The sequence below is a fragment of the Canis lupus genome, chromosome 11 (assembly GCF_003254725.2).
Source record: "Canis lupus dingo isolate Sandy chromosome 11, ASM325472v2, whole genome shotgun sequence".
Lineage (NCBI taxonomy): Eukaryota > Metazoa > Chordata > Mammalia > Carnivora > Canidae > Canis > Canis lupus.
The window spans coordinates 28632707-28652453 of record NC_064253.1 but is presented as its reverse complement, the minus strand read 5'-3'; the positions used below and the strand labels follow the sequence as shown (position 1 = coordinate 28652453).

Below are 19747 nucleotides of genomic sequence, written 5' to 3'. Positions count from 1 at the left end.
ATGGTTAACTGCTTGCGTTTTATACTTCATAAAATTGTTTAATAGGTCATATATAGACCTCAATGAAAATGTGTCTACAGAGCAATTTACACCATCAAAAATGATTTTATTTGAAAATATTTCACTCTACAGGGAAATTTACATTACAGGACTTCTTTAGTTTATACTCTTCTCTCCCTTTTTCTCCCACATCTTCTCTCATCCCTTTCTCTCCCCTCTTTTTTTTACGACATTGTTTCATACACTTAACATCACATCCACTAAGTTCTGAATTTTTGCTTCTTCTAATGCTATAGATACACACTAGAAAGCCATTAGTTTATAAGTAACACAGACTCTGTTTTTCCTCAGAAGATGTATGCGACCAGTCCCTACTCTGACCCCGTTGTATCGATGGATCTGGATCCACAGCCAATCACAGATGAAGAAGAAGGCTTGATCTGGGTTGTAGGTCCTGTGCTTGCAGTGGTCTTTATCATCTGTATTGTCATAGCTATCCTTCTTTATAAAAGGTAGGTTTGCCCAATATTTCTGTTGCAATTTGGTAATCTTTCTATGGTCCTTGTGTTGTTGCTATTAATGAAATACTTCAGTGTAGCCCCCCTAATGGTTGGAAAATGTTTCCACTAGATTAGAATGAACTGTAAAGATTGTGCCATTTCAAGTCCCATTCAAGTGTGGTATAGACTTTCTTGCCCAGCATTCATGGATCCTAGTCTTGATCTTATGAGCTACTTTATGCATTAAATACACTTTGCATGGTATTTGAGACATTAGTACATTCATAAGCAGATCATTCCAAGCTTGCATTTAATCGCTTTAGATGATCAATTGCTCAATTTCAACTTGGTTTTAGAAATACTATTATAAATTTGCACATTTATGTCCATTCCATATGTCTAATGAGTGCACGAGCTAAGATTTTTCCTGTAGCTTTCTTAAAACAGTGAAAGTAGCTAAAATTTGAAGATAAAAGAAGGAAAACTGTGGAAGAGAATGAATTTTTTTCTTTCTTTTTTCTATAATCTTTATTCCAATAGTAAATTCTGTTTGTGTCCAAGAAGGGATCTAAGGTACCATTTTCCTTTAATAAAACTAAACTAAAAACTTGGCCTCTATACTTAAGTTTTAATCTAATATAATGTCTTTGACTATAATGAGGATGCAGATAATCCACATCTACCCCATGCTTTCTGATCTCCTGCCCTTTTTTGATTACATTGCTGCCTCCTTTATGGTAAGTTAGACTTTTCCACTAGTCCCAATCAGTTGGAAAGAGTACATTAGTAATTCCCTAAGTCCTTTATAACTTAAAATACATATAATGTTAAAATATATAAAATTTAAAAAATAAGGGGATCCCTGGGTGGTTCAGTGGTTTGGTGCCTGCCTTCGGCCTAGGGCATGATCCTGGAGTGCTGGGATCGAGTCCCGCATTGGGCTCCCTGCATGGAGCCTGCTTCCCCTGTCTGTGTCTTGCCTCTCTCTTTCTCTGTGTCTCTTATGAATAAATAAATAAAATATTTAAAATTTTTTAAAAAATTAACATATATAACACATTCTCTTAAACATGTAGAATGACTAAATTCTGAATTATCTCCCTTTATATCACTTTGTTTTCTTCCAATCCAAATTTTATTCTTATGAAACTTTAATCTATGTTCCCATTTTTCTCTTTAGTATGTCATCTTTCAGAGTGCTACTGTAAAAATGATCCCTTCTCTCTACTATGGAATAGCCTCCCGGCCCCCCACCCCACCCTGCCCTAACCTTGACTTTCAAAATCAGATGAGAATGTCTTCATTTTGATTCTTGCTGACATGTTTAATCTGATAATCTTATTTCCATTATCTCTTTTTCCTATTTATCTAGCTCCCTTCACTGGGTTTATATTATTTCTACCTATATTCTTTTCTTAATCATGTTCTTCTTATGTTCCTGGAATAGTCTTTTTTTTTTCATAACCTATTCTCAACTTAAAAAAATATCCTTCAAAACACTTGTCCTTTGCAAAAGTTTCTCTTATGAAGCTGCATTCTATTTTATTTAAGTGTAAAGAGAGGGTTGAAAAGAAAAGACAAATTAAAGAAAGAAGTTCATAACCATAATTTATTGAATTGTCAATCCTATTTTAGATTTAGGAAGAATGAAAGAAATACCCGTCATTATTATTTTTTTTCCTGATCACTGCCATCACTCAGTTACCCATACTATAAAATGGCTGAAAAAGCAAGTAATTGAAGGCCAAACTCTCTCTTAGATGATGGTCTCAATTTCCCCATCCTAAACCATATTGTATCAGTGTGTTTTTAATTGCCTCTCTCTTGTCTAAGGAGTAAGGGCAGGAAGCACAAGGTACCCACGCGCCTCAGAACAATAACAAATCCTGAGTGAGTCCAAGCAGGACCTGGTACCCTTTGCTGTTCATGTGCTACAGTTATTACCAGAAGAGAATGTAATAATTAAAGATTTAAAGTAGAATTATCATTGTTTTCTGTGATGTATATTTAGGTGGCCAAATCCTACTATGGGAGTCAAATCAGAAAGTGCTTGCTGATGGTTGCATTTCTAGACCATGGCACATGACATTTTGTGATTATTCAAATGAACAAAATACTTGCTGTATTTTTTTAAGTTGTGTTTCATTTGGCTATATCTGGCTATCATTAAGTCATGTCACATGTAACATGTCACATGTTAACAGAGATGTGCATGGCATTTGTGAGTTATGTAAATGTGAAGAGAGGATTATAACCTTGATAGTTTTTTAAAGATTTATAATTAACTGTTTCTCGCCTCATGTGCATGTGCTTGGGGAAAAAATCGACTTGGGTATATTTTTTTTCTAAGCCTGCAAAAAGAGGCGTCACATTTAAAGATTTTATGACTCTGTTAAAATAAAGTTGCATTTTAGTGTGTGCATATGTAAGCATCGTCTAATGCAATTGTTGGGAAATGCACACATCCTCGAATGCTAAGTATATTTAGCCAACCATCTGAAGGCCCATGAAGCGTTTCTGAAATAGAAATGCTTGCTTCAGCAGTAAAGAACATTCCTGACTTGAAATTCAAGTAGACCCAACAATGTCCTTCTTGATTATCATGAGGCGGTTCAAGAGGAAATCTTCTGTAGGCAATGAATAGTGTCTTTTATAGCTTGGATTCTGAGCAAAGTTAATTATATAATAAATACTTCATCTCTCTTTTTAGGTGCCTTTCAGTTTATACATAGGTCATTGGTAATGATTCAGAATTAAATATATCATTATTATTATCATTATTATTATTAAAAATTATTAACTCATATTATCTTGATAATCCCACTTATCACACACTCCTGCCTACAAAACTACTTGCCTTAGGAGTAGGTCTGTAGCCATGGATGGTTTGTTCACATAAAGAAGCATATTTTATAGATCCGTGTCAAGAAGCTGAGATTATTCCTGTTAAGTATATTGATGTGGAATTAGTGTACTCTTTTATCCGGCACTATATTTATTTGACTTTAGTTTTAATCTCAATTTGTAAAGCTAAATACATTGATAATCAATGACAAAACAACATCAATTGAGGCTTTGTAAGGACCCTAAAATACCTGCTGACTCATCAGAATATTAAAATATATTTGGTAGGCCTTCAGTGATGAATTATCTTGCCCTCTGATTTCTTTCTAATTTGTTCTCTATATGTGATATATACAAGATTTCAAAGTGTAAATTACAGAGATAAGATGGTAACAGGGTTTAGAAAAACACTAACCAGAAAATCAGGAATCAGGAAACCTGAGTCCTACCTTTGTGACTAGGTAGCTAACTGGGTAGAAAGTCATGCTATCACTCTGGGCTTCAGTTTCCTCATTTATAAAGTAAGTGGGTAGACTAGATAATTGAACCTTTTTAATAGTAATGTTTTATAATCTGACAACATAAAAAACCAAGTAATATAATTATTGCTATATTATTTCTGCCTCTGGTGTGTGTATGTTTTTTAAATATGACTCCAGTTTGCCCTTCATCCATCCACCCCACAAAAAAGAAGAGTCCATAAAGCAAATGAACAGTTAGATATCCATCTACCTTGTATACTTATTCCATGTGTAAGCCTTTCTGGTCATTAGTTCTAGAACAGTCCAGGAATTATTATATAGAGATATTTGAAAATAAAATGTTAGCTTGACTATACAGAAAAGCATTTCAAATGAATGAGAAGTATTTATTATGCGCTACGGAAAAAAAAGGAAATATGGATTAGGAGATTGGAAAGATCTAAGGCACTATCTAAACAAAATCGTTAGTCATGGTCTCACCTAAATAGGAATTATGGACAGAGTAAATAATTCCCATCCCGACCTGTGGATTATGAAAGCCATGGGACAGATGGGGCTAAAACACAGACTGCAGGTTTTTCAGCTCCTCCCCCAGTTCCAACATTAGCTGCTCTTTGTGGACTGTGCCTCCTTCGTCTACTCTTTTTGTATCAACTTTACCTATATTTCCAAGATGTCATCAAAGAAAGAAATATAGATCAGAATATTTTGAGATGCTGCGGAGGAATATGCTGCCGAACCTAGTTGCTCCAGACAATGCCACTTGATTCTGCCTGCTGGCCTTTGAGTAGATCCTTCCGTATACCTCTGACTCCCCAGCCTTCTTTTCTTGGCCTGGTTAACTCTAAAACATCCCTTAGAAGTAATCTAAGATGCCACCTCCTAAACAAGAAGCCTTCCTGGGTGTCCCCGTTTTGCCCTGTTCTACTAGTTCAGGTTGCCCTAGGGTTGTTCCCTTGTCTGTGCTCTCAGAGCACTTGTTGCTTATCTATGTCACAGAACCACCACATTACTGGGCTTGCCCCTTCCCCTGTCTTTCTTACCCCCACTAAACTGTATGTCAAGGACTCAAAGTCCTCAAACTCAGATACTTGCACTAAATATACCCCTGTATGTGGTGGGTCTGACATTTCTGTGGAAGAGGGAGTGAATCACACATTAACTATGCATTTGTTCAGCAGAATACTCAACCTTTTAATACACAAAACTGATAACTCATTAAGTAGTTCTCTTCCATCCAAAAAATAGATTCTCCTACAACTGATTCACTAAAGAGCTCCTTGATTAAAAATGAACAAGCTAGTGGTGCCTGGATGGCTCAGTTGGTTAAGCATCCAACTCTTAATCTCAGCTCAAGTTTCTATCTCATGGTTGTGGGTTCAAGCCCTGTGTTGGGCTCCATGCTGGACATGGAGCCCATTTAAAAAAAAAAAAAAAGATAAGCAAGTTAGAAACACATATGTTGGATTGTTAAAACCTGGGGCACTAGGTAAATCATTTTAAAATTAAGAATACAAAGAATTAGCCAGTGTGTTTGATATCATTTTCATTTTTCACTTTGTCTGCGTGTGTTTGTACAATTTAAATGTGGATTTTGTATTTTTGAAAGGAGATAGACTGGATTATCTTAAAGCTAAGATTCTTTAGCAACTTGGGTCTATATATTTCATTGGTATTAAGGCAGACTTACGGTCTCTATTTTGGATTTGAGAACTCACCAAATACTTTGCAATTCTCCTCACTATGGAGATTATTTAGATTAATTTTTTTTTTAGGTAAAAGTTTTACTTTCTGCATAAAGAACATCGTTATCTAAACAATCCACATATTATCACATGAGCTAGATGTGTTCACAGACAGCAGCACCTCTTTGACTTGAAAAATATGTCATGTCAATGGCTGGTAATAGAATACTTTCAGGATTAGCCCAGCAGTATAGATGGGTCATGGTCTGCAGATTTATAATGATGAGTATTACTTTTCCCAAAACTGAAAATGTATTTGATCTCTTATTGGAAAACTGATTTATGATAACCTTACTTGTCAAAAGGAGTTTAAAGAAATCACTTTTGCCACTTTATTACTTCATAGTGTATTATACCATTGTGCACATTTTTGTGCAGTTCAACACAATTTGCAGGTATTTTGTATCATTAAAGGAATAACATACCTCTTAACTGAAGATTTTGTTTTGGATGACCGAATTTCTTACCTGGAATTATGCTGTATTCCCATTAAGTACATAAGTAGTTTCTTCATAGCATGTATTGTAAGAATCATATTATATTTCTACCATTAAGCATTTTCTGGGATATGATTAATTGTGGCAATATTATGTAGATTGATGGATAAAAGTGAATGTGACATTAACACATGCACAAAAATGCTTTAGTTATTTATATATCCTCATGTCTTCCATTTAATTCATAATTAGAGGCCTTTAAAATTTTGATATACTGTCACTTCCTAATGTGTGTCAGTTGATGTGTCCCTGCCTGTGAGCAGTGTTTCTTAAATCTCGATTGTCATAGTTGCTCTTGTTACCATTAGCCAACTAACATTTAGCCTTTCTTTTTTCTTTTTTTGCTGCATTAAAATGGAGCAGTAAACCTGACAGGTGAGGCATAGAGAAACAAATCCCTTTAATGCTTAGTTATAGATACCAGTAGCCTTTGGAAGTATTGAGGGGGTGAGAGTGGAGGTTGTATATAAAAGGTATGGACTGGCAAGTGGAAGTTGGATAAAGCCTAGATATAGAAAATATTAAAATGATTGGGATTAAAATGATTCTGGAGGAAATAAATTAGTTTGTATATATAAAAAGAAATAAATCATTCAAATTTATAAGGTAATGAAACCAGTCTGAGTTTTGTTTTAATGAGCATTTGTATGTGTTAATGTGTCTACAGAACAGAAATGTGAGGTGTCCCATAAGACATTTGTTTTGTTTTGTTTGTTTCTATGCAAGACCAATTTTTAAGTTTGATCTGAGGTTACCTTCTGATACAGGAACACTATAGGCACTTTCATATCCTGCAAATATTGGTGGCCATGCCTTTGTGAAAACTCTTACATAATTCCAAATTATTTTTCACATTTTCCAGACTCAAATAATAATAGCAGCACCAGCAGTAGTCGTAGCAATAATAATAATAATAATAATAATAATAATAATGGTAAGACTACCTATGTATGTGATTATTGAATGACTGATCCAATCTAACTTTCTACCTTTCTAACTTTTATCTCTATCTATCTATCTACTTATCTATCTATCTATCATATCAGTATCAATAGATACACATTTCTGATAAAACTTAAACTAAGAAAAGGATCTCAGTGCTCATCTCAATTGCCTTCCTTCCCAAGCTATATTCCAGTAGTTCCCAATGCTTGTTCCCTGGACCAGCAGCAGAAGCATCAGCATCACCTAGAAACTTGAGAGAAATAAAAATTCTTGGACTCCCTACCCCAGACCTAGTGACTCAGAAACTCTGGGTGTGAGTGCAACAGTCTACAGCTTATTAAACCCTCCCAGGCGATTTGCATACTAAAGTTTGAGAACCATGGCTGTATTATTTTGCCTAAAATCACTTAACACTGGTCAGCAAGTTATATTACACTTTCACTCGTAAGAAAGTCAGTACTTCTATAGGGTGCTTTGTGTTTTTGTTTTGTTTTTTTTTTTTATATCACTAGTTGCCATTAATCTAAGTAGGTTTGTTTTTTGGTTTGTTTCATAGTCAAAACACAAAACACTTTGAACCCACTTAGTATACTCAGAGATTTACCTTCCCATTAATATCGTTCACATTTCATAACATCATCAGTGCCTTCTGGTTACATTAAGATGAAAGAGTTCGCTCTTTTTTTCTCAGAACCACTAATTAAACACTTATTGAATATTCAAGATACTAAAAATGAGCTTATAATATTTTTAATTAAATGATGTTTTAATTTATGTATTATGGTTTAGAATTACCTAAGTCATATGTGGGTAACTTTGCCAATGCATACATCTAATGTATACATGGAAGGACTTAGAAATTTCCTTTAACATTTTATTCTTTACAAATATAAAAATAAATAAAACAATTCAACTTTTAAAGAATTACAACATTTAACCTAGATGTCATCTCCTAATCATCTTCCTCTCTTACGTATGTGAAGAGAGTGAGAAGCATTATAGTTGACTTCCCCAAGAAGATACACACCAGTAATGGCAGAGTGGGGTTACATTCTTAAAGGCATCAGAATCATAAAGTGTTTGAACTGACTTCTTTGAATATTAATAGTAGGGATTTCAGATAAATATATCTGTCTTCCAAAAGCCTTGACCCATGTCTGAATCTCTTTATTCTAACTAAGTAGATTCCCTCCCACTTTGTCCATAGATGAGAGCCAGCTGAGAATAAATGAAAATAAAAATCCTTTTAGGCCACAGAGTAGCATTTTTGTTATACATGATCCACATCCCAAACCACTACATGTTTTTATACTACTAGCAGTTTCTACCATATCTGAAATGTCATGTGACTTTGCATTGCCTTTTCACTCATTTAACTCCTGCACACAGTAGATATTTCTTTCTGCAGGAAATAAACTTACAATAGGGCTTTATAATCTTAATAGAAAAAATAAAATAGCAAGGCAAAATTCAAATCATTTTGGAGTCACTATTTGTTTTTTTCTTAATTGAAAATGAGAATAATGAGACCTCTGAAAACAAAGGAAAAATGTGACTAAGTATGTTCATGTTGGGCCTGATTTAAGTCATCATATGCCATTTAATACTGTATGGCAGTAAATTCTATTTTTGAAGCTCTTTAGCATTATTACCAATGATGACCAAACTCTGCATCCTGCAAACATTTCTTAGAAATCGTCTATGTTGGAAAACAACCACTTTGGCACATTTGTGTTTAAAAATAATGTGACAAAAGTGTGGGCAGCCAGAATTATCCATGTTGTGATCACCAGAACTAAACTGAGCAAAACAAAATTTAAACAGCTGGTTTTCTGAGATGGCTAGGATGTTTGGAGTCTGAGATCTTGGAGGTCATTTATTTAGAGAGGTAAAGTGGGGGAGAAGGTAGTAATTAAATGTCATCCCCCCTCACTTTATCACAAGTATAAATTTCAATTTTAGTCTCAAGTTCTGGGTTTTGAGATTCATCTGAGCAACAAGATGTGATGTTCCTAGCACTGTGAAGTGAGACCTGGCACTAGAGAAACAGAGTCAGTTGCTTTAAAGAGTATTCTTTTCTGTCCCTTTGTCTCTTCATCACTCAGCCTGGCCTCAGTGAAAAAGAAGATAAGGAGTATGTCCCACAGTACGTGCAGGAGTGACCTAGTTTCCTTGCCCAGATATTTCTACATCTGGTTCCATAGTCCTATAGGGATGACAGTGGAGCCACTTGGAGAAAGAATAAAAATCCAGGTTTGAATCATTAGGTCTGGCACATCAGTAAAGAAACATATCTGTGACCACTTGTGTGGCAAAGAAAAACGAACCTAAGAAGGGCCACTAGGGTTCCCTGAAGTGAGACCAGGCATGTGTTTGTGACTGGGGGGACTGACCTGCTAGCAGTCAATGGCATTTCCTTAGGCCCTTTAGATTCTGTAGCTTTGGTGGTCAAATGAATCCCTGTGAAGAAAACACCCACAGCCTAATCATAGGGACGTTTTCTACTCTAAAACTGATCACCATGTCCTCCTTCACACGGTCTTCCTAGCCACTCTTCCTCTTTCTTCTCATGTCTTTCTTGCCAGACCTCAGCTCAGCTTTTCCTTCCCTTCTCATTCTCCACTCCAGACAACTGGAACTGCTGGTTCCTTCAGCATGCCTCAGTTTCACTGCTCACCTGTGATAGGTAGTGTAGCCTTGCCATGCATTCTGTCCTCAGGCTATACCTGACACCTTTAGATAGAAACAGGAAATCCCGAGACAGGTTAATCCAAGGTTCTGAGAGAGGAGGGTGTCTAACAGGACTCACCCAAGAAAATTCATTCCATTGATGCCGTTTTGCTGAAGGCGTTGCACTTGAGCAAATCAAGTGTATTTTCCCTTTGCATCAATCTTCCCTTCATCCCCTGGTTAGTTTTATTTTATACAGATGAGCAGAGATGGAAAGAAAGGCTATTTAACAGGAGCCCTCTGGCTAACCATGGAATGACCCGGGTGGCACTGAATGAGATCCCATTGCCACAGCAACGCTAATGAGCTGTGCGACAGTCATATCAGAAAGAGAAGGGAGTATTCCTCAATACTGCTGTGCCCCTTTCTCCAAAGAAGAATGCCTTTGTTTTGAACAGGGGTGAGATGCTAGGATTATAACTGTAGCCTGGAGATTGTTGGAATCAGTATTTGAATAAATAAATACAGAATAAGACACTGCTTGAAAAGATCTCCATTTCTTCAGTTTTTAATCTAGTTTAACCTTAAAGAAAACAGGTAGCACCCTGTGTTTTGGGAGAGTTGAAAAACAATGGGTAAGAAATCTTATGGAAAAAAAATCCTGACATTTCTTGCATAGACATTTGTTAATATTTCATTATCACACCCTAAACAAAGGTATTTAATAAAAGTAGTAGATAGTAATTAAAACAAAGAGGAAATGAATTGTGAGAAGAATTACTTATAACAAGGAGGTTATATTAATGGTTATATTAATGGTTCCTATGCCCTGAATAATCATTGGAAGAGTGAGACTACCCAGTAGGTGAAATTACTTTTTCTCTGATCTTTCTGTGATTGACTTTCATTAATGAAATATTAGTCATAGTTTAACACCATAAACAGCCAACACTATTTTTTTTTTAACTTGAAAGAGAAAAAGGATGTTGGTCTTTCATTGTGCTAATTCTCCTTCCAGGTGTTAGGCTAACTTGGAATCTTAGAACACACTTAATGTATGTCTGCCTGATGGGAAAATCCAATGCGGGTCCACTATGTAGCTATCAGTTATATAATCTTGGAAAGAGGAATGAAGGGGTATGGATTTTGCTCTTCAGCTTGAGGCTCAGTATTTTCAGAGGTTTTCTCCCTGGAAACCACATTCTTGGCTCCATTAGTATTGGCTATTAGGGGTACACTGCCCTGTTCCTCACAAATTGAACCAGTGGATAAAGGAGATTTGCTGAAGGAGGACTCAAGCATATCTCTCCAACCCCCCTTTAAAGCCTAAAGGCAGAGGCAAGGAAGAATTTAATTCTAGAGCTGAAGGAGGACTTTGAGATCATTTTCTTAAACAAAAATTTTAGACTTAAGGAAACAGTCTAGGGCAAGAAAAGAAAAGCAACCTGAACAAGATCACAAAGCTGGCCTGTCAAATGGTTTTAAAGCAGAAATTTGGGAGGAAGAGGGGGCTGCATGACTATCTGCTTTGTAAATGTTTTGATTGTTTTTATTTTCTTATTTTATTCTTACACCTTAATTTTCTCCCTATAGGAAGAGGGCAGAGTCTGATTCTAGAAAGAGCAGCATACCCAACAGTAAGGAAGTCCCTTCACACCATCCAACAGACCCAGTAGAACTGAGGCGCCTTAATTTTCAAACACCAGGTAAGAGGCAGGACTCATCTTGCCCATGATACAGTATTTATTGAATGTTTTTTGGCCAACTGATACTGCCTTAAGAGATAAATGCATCACTTTATTTAGAACAATTTTGTTTATCCTGCTTTTTTAATTGTAATATTATTGATATTCACCAAACGTAAGTCTTGAAAGGAAACAAAGTTCTTTTTGCAAATCTGAGGTGGGATAGTCATGAGAAAATGTGTAATTCGTCTTCATAGTTTGGAAAAACTATAATCTTGCAAGAATATCTACCATTTGGAGAGTTAACATAGCTCATTATTTTTATTGACACTTGTTTGGCAAGAATTCAGTTTCTCATCTTGTAAAGTGAATGACTGAATGGATGGATGGATGGATGGATGGATGGATGGATGGATGGATGGACACTGCATCATTCATACCATTGGGAAAGAATAGATTTATTTTATATTTTCCTATTAATTTGTGTCTGTGTTACACTGAAGAAAGGGAGAGGATAAGAGGGAAAGAAAGTGAGACAAAGTGAGTTTCTTTTCAAATATAACCTATACTGCATGTCACCACAAATTTAGGTTTCTTATGGGGAGACACATAAAGTGATTGAGGATAGTAAAAATACACTTGTTTCCTAAAGAACATTAAGTGCTTCAACAGAGCAAACCTGTCGTTCCCACTGAGGGGCATTTTGTACAGTATTATTAATTCGAGGCCAGCTCTATTTTGCTTTCTTTCAAATAAATTCATTTATACAAAATGAATGGAAAATAATAAGTGGCAAGGAGATCTCAAAACATAAAACCAAGTGACACTGTTATAATACCTAATAATAATTAAGAAAGTAAAGAACTGATCTAAGAAGTAATTAAAATTTGGTTGTGTTATTGTTCTCCAGATTGTTGGCAAATGTGTCAGATGGATGTCCTCACTCACAGTAGGACACACCACAAGTTTATTAAAGTACACATTTGCAGTGAATCACTTTGAATTGAAAATACAACTTATTGTATTTGGCATATTTTCTCTTTTATGTGTAGGTGTATCACAGTAACTAGTAACAATTCAGTTGAAAGAAGCACCTGGAATTTTCAAAGTAGCTATACAAAAATATATATCTTTGCTTTTAAAAAGCAAAGATATACCTCCAACAGCATAAAGGTAGAAGAAAATGTTCATGTAGCCAAAAATCTCTTGTATGTATTTTTTAAAGGGCTGATAAGTATAGACTACTCACATGTGATGATGACTGAACAAACTTACGCAGTCCTCTGGGATCATTGTAGTCTCTCAGATGCTCCCTGTTGAGTCTCTATCTAGTACTCCATTAAGGCAACTAGAGATGAATTGAATTACTGTAGTAAACCTTTTCGGTTCACTTTCTGAAATACTACTGTGCTGACTTTTTTAAGCTACAGGCAATTTCTTAATAATGGACCCGGGAATTCATGTACTTTTTAACTTGGCCAAACCAGTGCAGAGAGGACCTAAAAGCCAGAGATAATGTGCTACAGGATTTCTTTATAAGAGTAGCATGTTGTGGAAGTAGAGTAAATGATTGTTACTCAGTACCTTGCTGCTCGGCCCTGCCCTCATCTCCTCCTGCTTTTATGTGAAGTGTGATCTATACTGGAAACAACCTTAGTCTTCTAGCAGTGACAGAAGCATAGTATATGGTGAGTGGAAGGTCGGAGACAGTCCCAGAAGAAAAGAACCAGTAGGAATACTATCCCTCATCTACTCCAGCACCAACAAAGAATGTTTCCAGGCATAAATAGGAAGTATGAATGGGAGCTGTGTAGAAAGGATTGTTAGCAGAGTGCTGGCAACTACAAACAAGGGAATAGAAGTGACTTCAGCCAAGAGATCTCTGTCTATAAGTACTTCTCACTTTTATAGGCAATTTTGCAAATATGGTCAAATCAAAAAATATATATATATATAAAGAATCTAATTTCCCAGTGTATGTGGGAATATTAGATCTATTTATGGAGAGAGCCCTTTACATTTCCTAGAAGTCCATGGAAAGGATAATGAATGTTGCCATTGAAGGGACATTGCTTATCTCATCAATAGCTTTACAAAATTAAAATGGAGGCCTAAGTTTATAGATAGTATCGTCTAAGTAAGGTTAGACTCATTACATCAAATGAGTAATGGAAGAAAGTGGGCCAAATGAATAAAGAGGAAGAAAGGAGATTTAATAAAGAAAGACTAGAATAGGAAAAATTGTCCTAAGATCCTAGCACATCTGCTCACTGGGGAAGCACTGTGTTGTGCCTTTTAGCTCAGGTAAGCAATCTGCTTGAGTTTGATTTGTTGAAACAGTCTATTTGCCTCCCAAGCTCAGTGATGTGACCGGCTGTCCTGAAAATTTCATCAGTTTACAAAGAAAATAGACTCAGGTGTTAATGTGAAATTCATAAAAATGTGACCATTTGCTTCAGCCAGTATAGATTCTCAGCAATGGCTACAAATTGCCTTAATTACTTGCCAATAGGATGAGAGCAGAAGGTAGGGTTTCTAACCAAATAACTTTTTGTGCTTTTTCCTCTCCTCTTGTTCACAAATAATCAAGGGCTTTCCTGGATAATGCCATAAAATGACCCTTTAGTAGGTGTTGCGCAGTAAATGATATGATGTTCCTAAATTTTTGGATTTTAAACCTTTCAGTGTCTACAATGTGCTTTTGTATACCTCATACCTTTGGAAGTATAATCGTTTATCCACAAATATAAAATATGACATTCTTATTAATGGTATGCATAAGGAGGGAATTAACCATCCACATCTTCACTCCAAACAAATGACTTTCAATGAAATAAAAAATCTCTGATTCATATATCAGCCCCTAGCACCTGAACTTGTTCATGAAATCAAATTCACTTCCACTTCTGATGGATCTGTTGGGGGAGATAAAAATGCCAAACAAACATTTCCATTTGAAATTCAGTAGGTATTTCAGAAGGTAAAGGAAGCACAGCATTTAGTTCACTAATTCTATTAAATCTACTTTTCTTTAAAAAAACTCATGAATGAAAATCTATTTACTTTTACTTTTTAAGTATTTATTCTTGTTGAAGAACCTAGAATATAAGGAGGCAGACATTTTTCCCTCAGTCCTACCCCATACCCCAAATGTATTGAAAATGCATTCCAAGTTTCATACATATACAGTATCTTGAAAGTTTAAATACTTCGAAGAAATATACCCTTCACTCTGGTACCACAGATATACTTATCGCTGGGTCAGGAAAGGGAAATCAGATTTCTGTCCACTGTCTCTCCAGTAAGACACAAAGTAAATGCAGAGAAACCAGTTGTCTTCAGTAAGACCATCTTTGCAAGGTGTGGGATGTGAAAAAAACACTGCTTTAGCACATTTTATAAATTTTGGATGACAACCTTGTCACTGTATTTGTGAAACACTGCATTCAAGCAGCTGAACAGGATGAGGAAGACGAGCATCTTCCCAAGAACAGGTGGTGCCTCTGCTTATGTGTATTTCCATGAATGTGTTTTTAGCCAGGATACTGTCGGAGTCGGCAGTATTCAACTAAGTTGTATTTAGAACCTAAACTACTAAGCCTATTAAAAAAATATAGTTGGCAATAATTAGTCATCAGTTATTGGTATTGTGAAACATGCAATTCAAATGCCATTGTTTGTATCACCCATGACCTACAGAATTAGTGTACTAAGTATATAAGAAGGTATCATTTAGTTAGTAAGGTAGACTTATCACCTCAAATAGAAAATGAAATAAAACGAGAAAAGGAGAGAAGAGATATTGTAAAAGAATATGCTAGATTTATTAACTGCTAATCAAGTTTTGCAAGTCTTTAAGTTCTGCAGAGGAAGAGAAAAATAATCACTTATTAAAAGATGATTTTAAAATAAACCTCTATTGGGGCACCTGGGTGGCTCAGTCAGTTAAGCATCTGCATTCAGTTCAGGTCTTGATCCCAGGATCCAGGGATCTGGTTCCTCATTTAGCTCCCTGCTCAGTAGGGAGTCTGCTCCTCCTTCTCCCTCCACCCCTCCCCTGGCTTGTGCTCTCTCTCACCCACACTCTTTCTCAAATGAATAAATAAAATCTTTTTTTTAAGATTTTATTTATTCATTCATGAGAGACATAGAGGGAGAGAGAGAGAGGCAGAGACATAGACAGAGGGAGAAGCAGGCTCCTCATAGGGAACCCGACATGGGACTCGATCTTGGGTCTCCAGGATCAGGCCTTGGCCGAAGGCAGCGCTAAACCTCTGAGCTACCGGGGCTGCCCAAATAAAATCTTTTTTAAAAATTAAAAAAATAAAAGAAACCTCTATTAATCTTCATGTATCTTTGTAGGCAGGAGTAGCTGGGTATGCATTAAGATGAGTTGATAGGTGAGTTACATGTTAAACATAAGTGAAATGTATCCATTACCCTAGGTTTGGAGGAAAGTTCTTTTTTTGTCTAAAAAATTTCCAAGTCTTCTTATAACCCATACCTCAAATAATTATTTTTCTTAATTACAAAAGCAAGACATGTTTATTGGGGGGAATTGTGTAAAATAGAAAATAAGCATGTTAACAATTGTTGTACATGGGTTGTGGCTACACAGGTGTTCATTTTAGTAAATATTTTATATGTTTGAAAATATTCATAGATTGGAAAAGGTGAAAAAAGCACTTTTAGAAAAGAAAAGGCAGGGGATCCCTGGGTGGCTCAGTGGTTAAGCACCTGCCTTCAGCCCAGGGCATAGTCCTGGAGTCCCAGGATCGAGTCCCAGGTCGGGCTCCCTGCATGGAGCCTGCTTGTGTCTCTCCCTATGTCTCTGCCTCTCTCTCTCATGAATAAATAAAAAAATTAAAAATCTTTAAAAAAAAAAGAAAAGAAGAGGCATATTTAAAATACAAGTAAAAGATTTCCTGTAACTACTCCAAATTTACCCTTCAGGAATAGTTACCATATACAGCCCCATGCCTATCCTTTTCAGATTTTTTTTTCATATGTATATTACAGTTCTTCAATTGATAAAAACATGTAGTAGGGATATAGACAGACAAACAGGTGCATATACATAAAATTTCCTGTTTTAACATTTAACTACATAAACATAGACCTTTTCCCAAGTTAGCGTTTAGGCTTTATCTCCTTCTTAGCAGCCAGTGGTATTGATGTTATTCTTTTCTATGGACAACACAAAATGTATTGACTCATTCGTTATTAATGGAGGCTATTTTCCATATTTTACTCTTGCAAATAATACTGCAGTGAACAGTACTGAGCTCACATTTTTTCACATCTTTGTTGCTACCTTCAGATGTTAGACACCTGGAAATGCAAGTACAAGGTCCTAGGGTAGGCACATTTGCCATTTTGATAGAGATTACCAATTACAGATTTTTTTTTTTGAAATACTGTAAAAAGCTTTTACTTACAGTGTGGCAGCCTCTCTGAGCCTTGGCCTCTAGCATTGGATAGAATGACTAAAATAAATATAGTATCATCAAAAGATGATATATAAGAAAACCAAAGAAGCTACTGATGTGTGTTCATATATCTATCTTATCCCAACAAAGCAAACTTAGAATTTCAGCATCTCAGAGAAATAAACTTGCTTTCTAGTACAAAGGTGTAAGGAAACATGTAGCTAATAGCATCATATAGTAATCCAGTCACCACCTTTCTCTGTGCCTACAAAATTCTTCCTCTCTGCGGCCTTTTGGTTGCCTCGTCAATTACCACCAGAAATGTTATTTTTTTCCTGTGAAATTCTTTCTTCTAGTATTTGCCCCTCCATCTCACATCCCTCTCTCTGCCCACCCCCACCAAACACACACACACACACACACACACACACACACACACCTTCAAACAAAAACAACAAAAAATTCTAGGATTTGTACTTGCACCTTTTAAGAAAAGAAATTTAAAAATTGATGATCAGATGTTACAACATAAAAGCCTCATTTTCATTCTGAGGATGACCTTAATATGTTTTGCCCTAAAGCATACATGGATGCTAGGTGATTGATGGGCTGTGGGAAACAGTAACAAACTGGCAAAAACTTGTCTAATCAGAAATAGCAGTATCAGCAGCAGAAATGTCTGCACAGCAGCTGAATGGGCTTTAAAAGCTTTTGAGGCATCTCTTCTGATCCATTAGTGCTATTAATTGGATCAATGCTAACAAAATCCATTTTTTATATATACTTATCTTCACCTTTTATACTGTAAGAAACTTACATATATGATCTTGCTTAGGAACACCATCTGTGTTCTTTATATTTAAAAAATCTTGGCTCATTGAATAGAAATAGTAAATCTCTGATATAAAGAAACATGGTTTGTTCAAATTCTGTATTCTGAGAAATCCTCCGTAAAAATGAGTCTTATTTATGCTCTCCAGTGCTTACCTGAAAATGTGAAAGATTGGAACATCTTCCCTTAATGATGATCCTGGTCATGGATTAAGTCAAATTGTCATTATTGTTCTGCCAAGTACCAATTAGATCTTATAAATCAATGTTCTCTTTTGCCTTTAATTCATTATTCATTTGTGAAACAAATTTAAATATTTCACTCAGGGTATTCTAAATAGTGCATAAATTATATTAAAATCTGACCAATAGTTTATAAGCTAAGTTTCTCTCTGTGACTGTTAACTTAGTTAAATATATTTTTATCAGAGCAACATCATTGATTTGATGAACAAATTATTTTCTCCCTGCTCCATGACCACAAATTGTTCTCTAGACTTTATCTCGCCTTTGTTTGGAAAGGAGAACCATGAAGAGAGTATTGTTGAATCATCACACATATATCCTAACAGAAAAAAATCATCTCGTAAATGTTCTACCACTATTAGTGACCTCAGCAGCTCTACTTAGCAAAATAATTATAAAGTGGTTATTGGCATTAAATGCAAGATGTTAACATTGCCAAAATAAAGCAAGTATTTGATAGACATTTCTCTGTAGATATTTGAAGATAATGTCAATTAGATTACTTAGTAAAAAAAGAACAATATTCAGAAGGCAAAAACACTGTAAATTGCAGATTTTTAAAAAATCTGCCAAATACTACTACAGTTTTTAACATTTTGAATGTATACCTTTAGTGTATCTTTAGTTACGTGTTCATGTAAACTCACAAAATGTTGACATGAGGCAACTGGTATGTATAGGAGCGCCTCTTCCCCCGTCCCCACCACTGAACAGGCTTGCCTTCAAATGAAGCTACTATTAACACTTAGTTTTCTCTAACTGAGGATGGTTTATGAGGATGGTTTATGATGGTTTACTATGAGCATAATAGCTCATCACATCTGTGTGTCAGAGCATAATACCCCAGACATTTTCACAGGCCCATACTTATGTACATGGCACCACTCTTCTCGAGCATTCAATGGTGTAAGAGGCAGTATGGCATAATGAAAAGTGGCCCAAATAAGAAGTGACAAGTTCTGGGATCAAATCCCCCATGTAGCCTTAGTTTTACTAATAGTGATGACCTTGATCCAGTCCTTTTCCCCTCTGGGCCTTTTTTTCCTGATTGATAAAATTAATATGGAAAGGGAGAGGAAACAAATGAACTTGCAGAGGGTATCTATGAGAGATGTATACATTGTCACTGCTCCCCCCCAGACAACACTTGATGTCTAGTCTGTTTACTTGTGGATACAAGCATGCTGTCACTCTCCACCTGCTTGGATTTTAATTTACCAACAGAAGGAACATTTTGCTCTTTTAAAAAAGATGCCGCAATTTTGTTAGCCATATGTGGCCTGCAAAGTTCTTTTCTTTGACTCCCACTGTATTTCAACAAAATTTTGAGGCAGCAGTGAAAACTGAGGAAATGTCACATCATACTCTGGGTTTGCAGTTTCTACTAAAATCGTGAGAAATACTTAAGTCTGATTCTGCAGTTCCACCTGGAAGATATCTCCTAAAGCTGAATAGCATGGCCCGTATAGAAGGTCTCCATAATCTACTGCAGCCCCAAACATGACCCTGACATTGAGAATGAATATCAGTTGCCATTCATCTCATGCTTACTTTTATTTTTAATATAATAGAGATTTTTTTTCTTGAGCTTCCTTGAAAATAGGGAAATGAAAGCCAGCCATAGAAGCCTGCCTGCTGCAAGGGAATGAGTATGAGCATGTCTGTTTGTGAAAGCCTTCACCATGCCCTGCCTGGTGTCTGTAATCATTTACCTTACCCACCTGCCTCTCTCAGCCCCTGAAGACTTTGCACCCTGGTTGAGAAGACCATAATCGCCATTCCAGAATTAAAACAGTAGAAAGATGCCAAAACCACTTAAGATTTTATTTACTAGGGAGGCCTAGGTGGCTCAGCTGTTTAGCAACTGCCTTCG

The 19747-nt window shown here is 36.0% G+C and overlaps 1 protein-coding gene across 39 annotated transcripts in view; it reads left to right on the top strand.

Annotated features, from left to right (window-relative positions):
- The window catches only part of PTPRD (protein tyrosine phosphatase receptor type D), a 2185700-nt gene that overhangs the window by 2050463 nt on the left and 115490 nt on the right, over window positions 1–19747 (top strand). For 21 of the 39 annotated variants that reach the window (XM_049116091.1, XM_025431935.3, XM_025431930.3 and 18 more), the window contains 3 exons: window positions 352–512; window positions 6429–6443; window positions 11277–11389. In XM_049116091.1, the coding sequence (XP_048972048.1) occupies window positions 352–512; window positions 6429–6443; window positions 11277–11389 (289 nt within the window). The remainder of the gene's footprint in view (window positions 1–351; window positions 513–6428; window positions 6444–11276; window positions 11390–19747) is intronic. The other 18 variants (XM_049116108.1, XM_049116107.1, XM_049116101.1 and 15 more) reach the window with 5 other exon arrangements.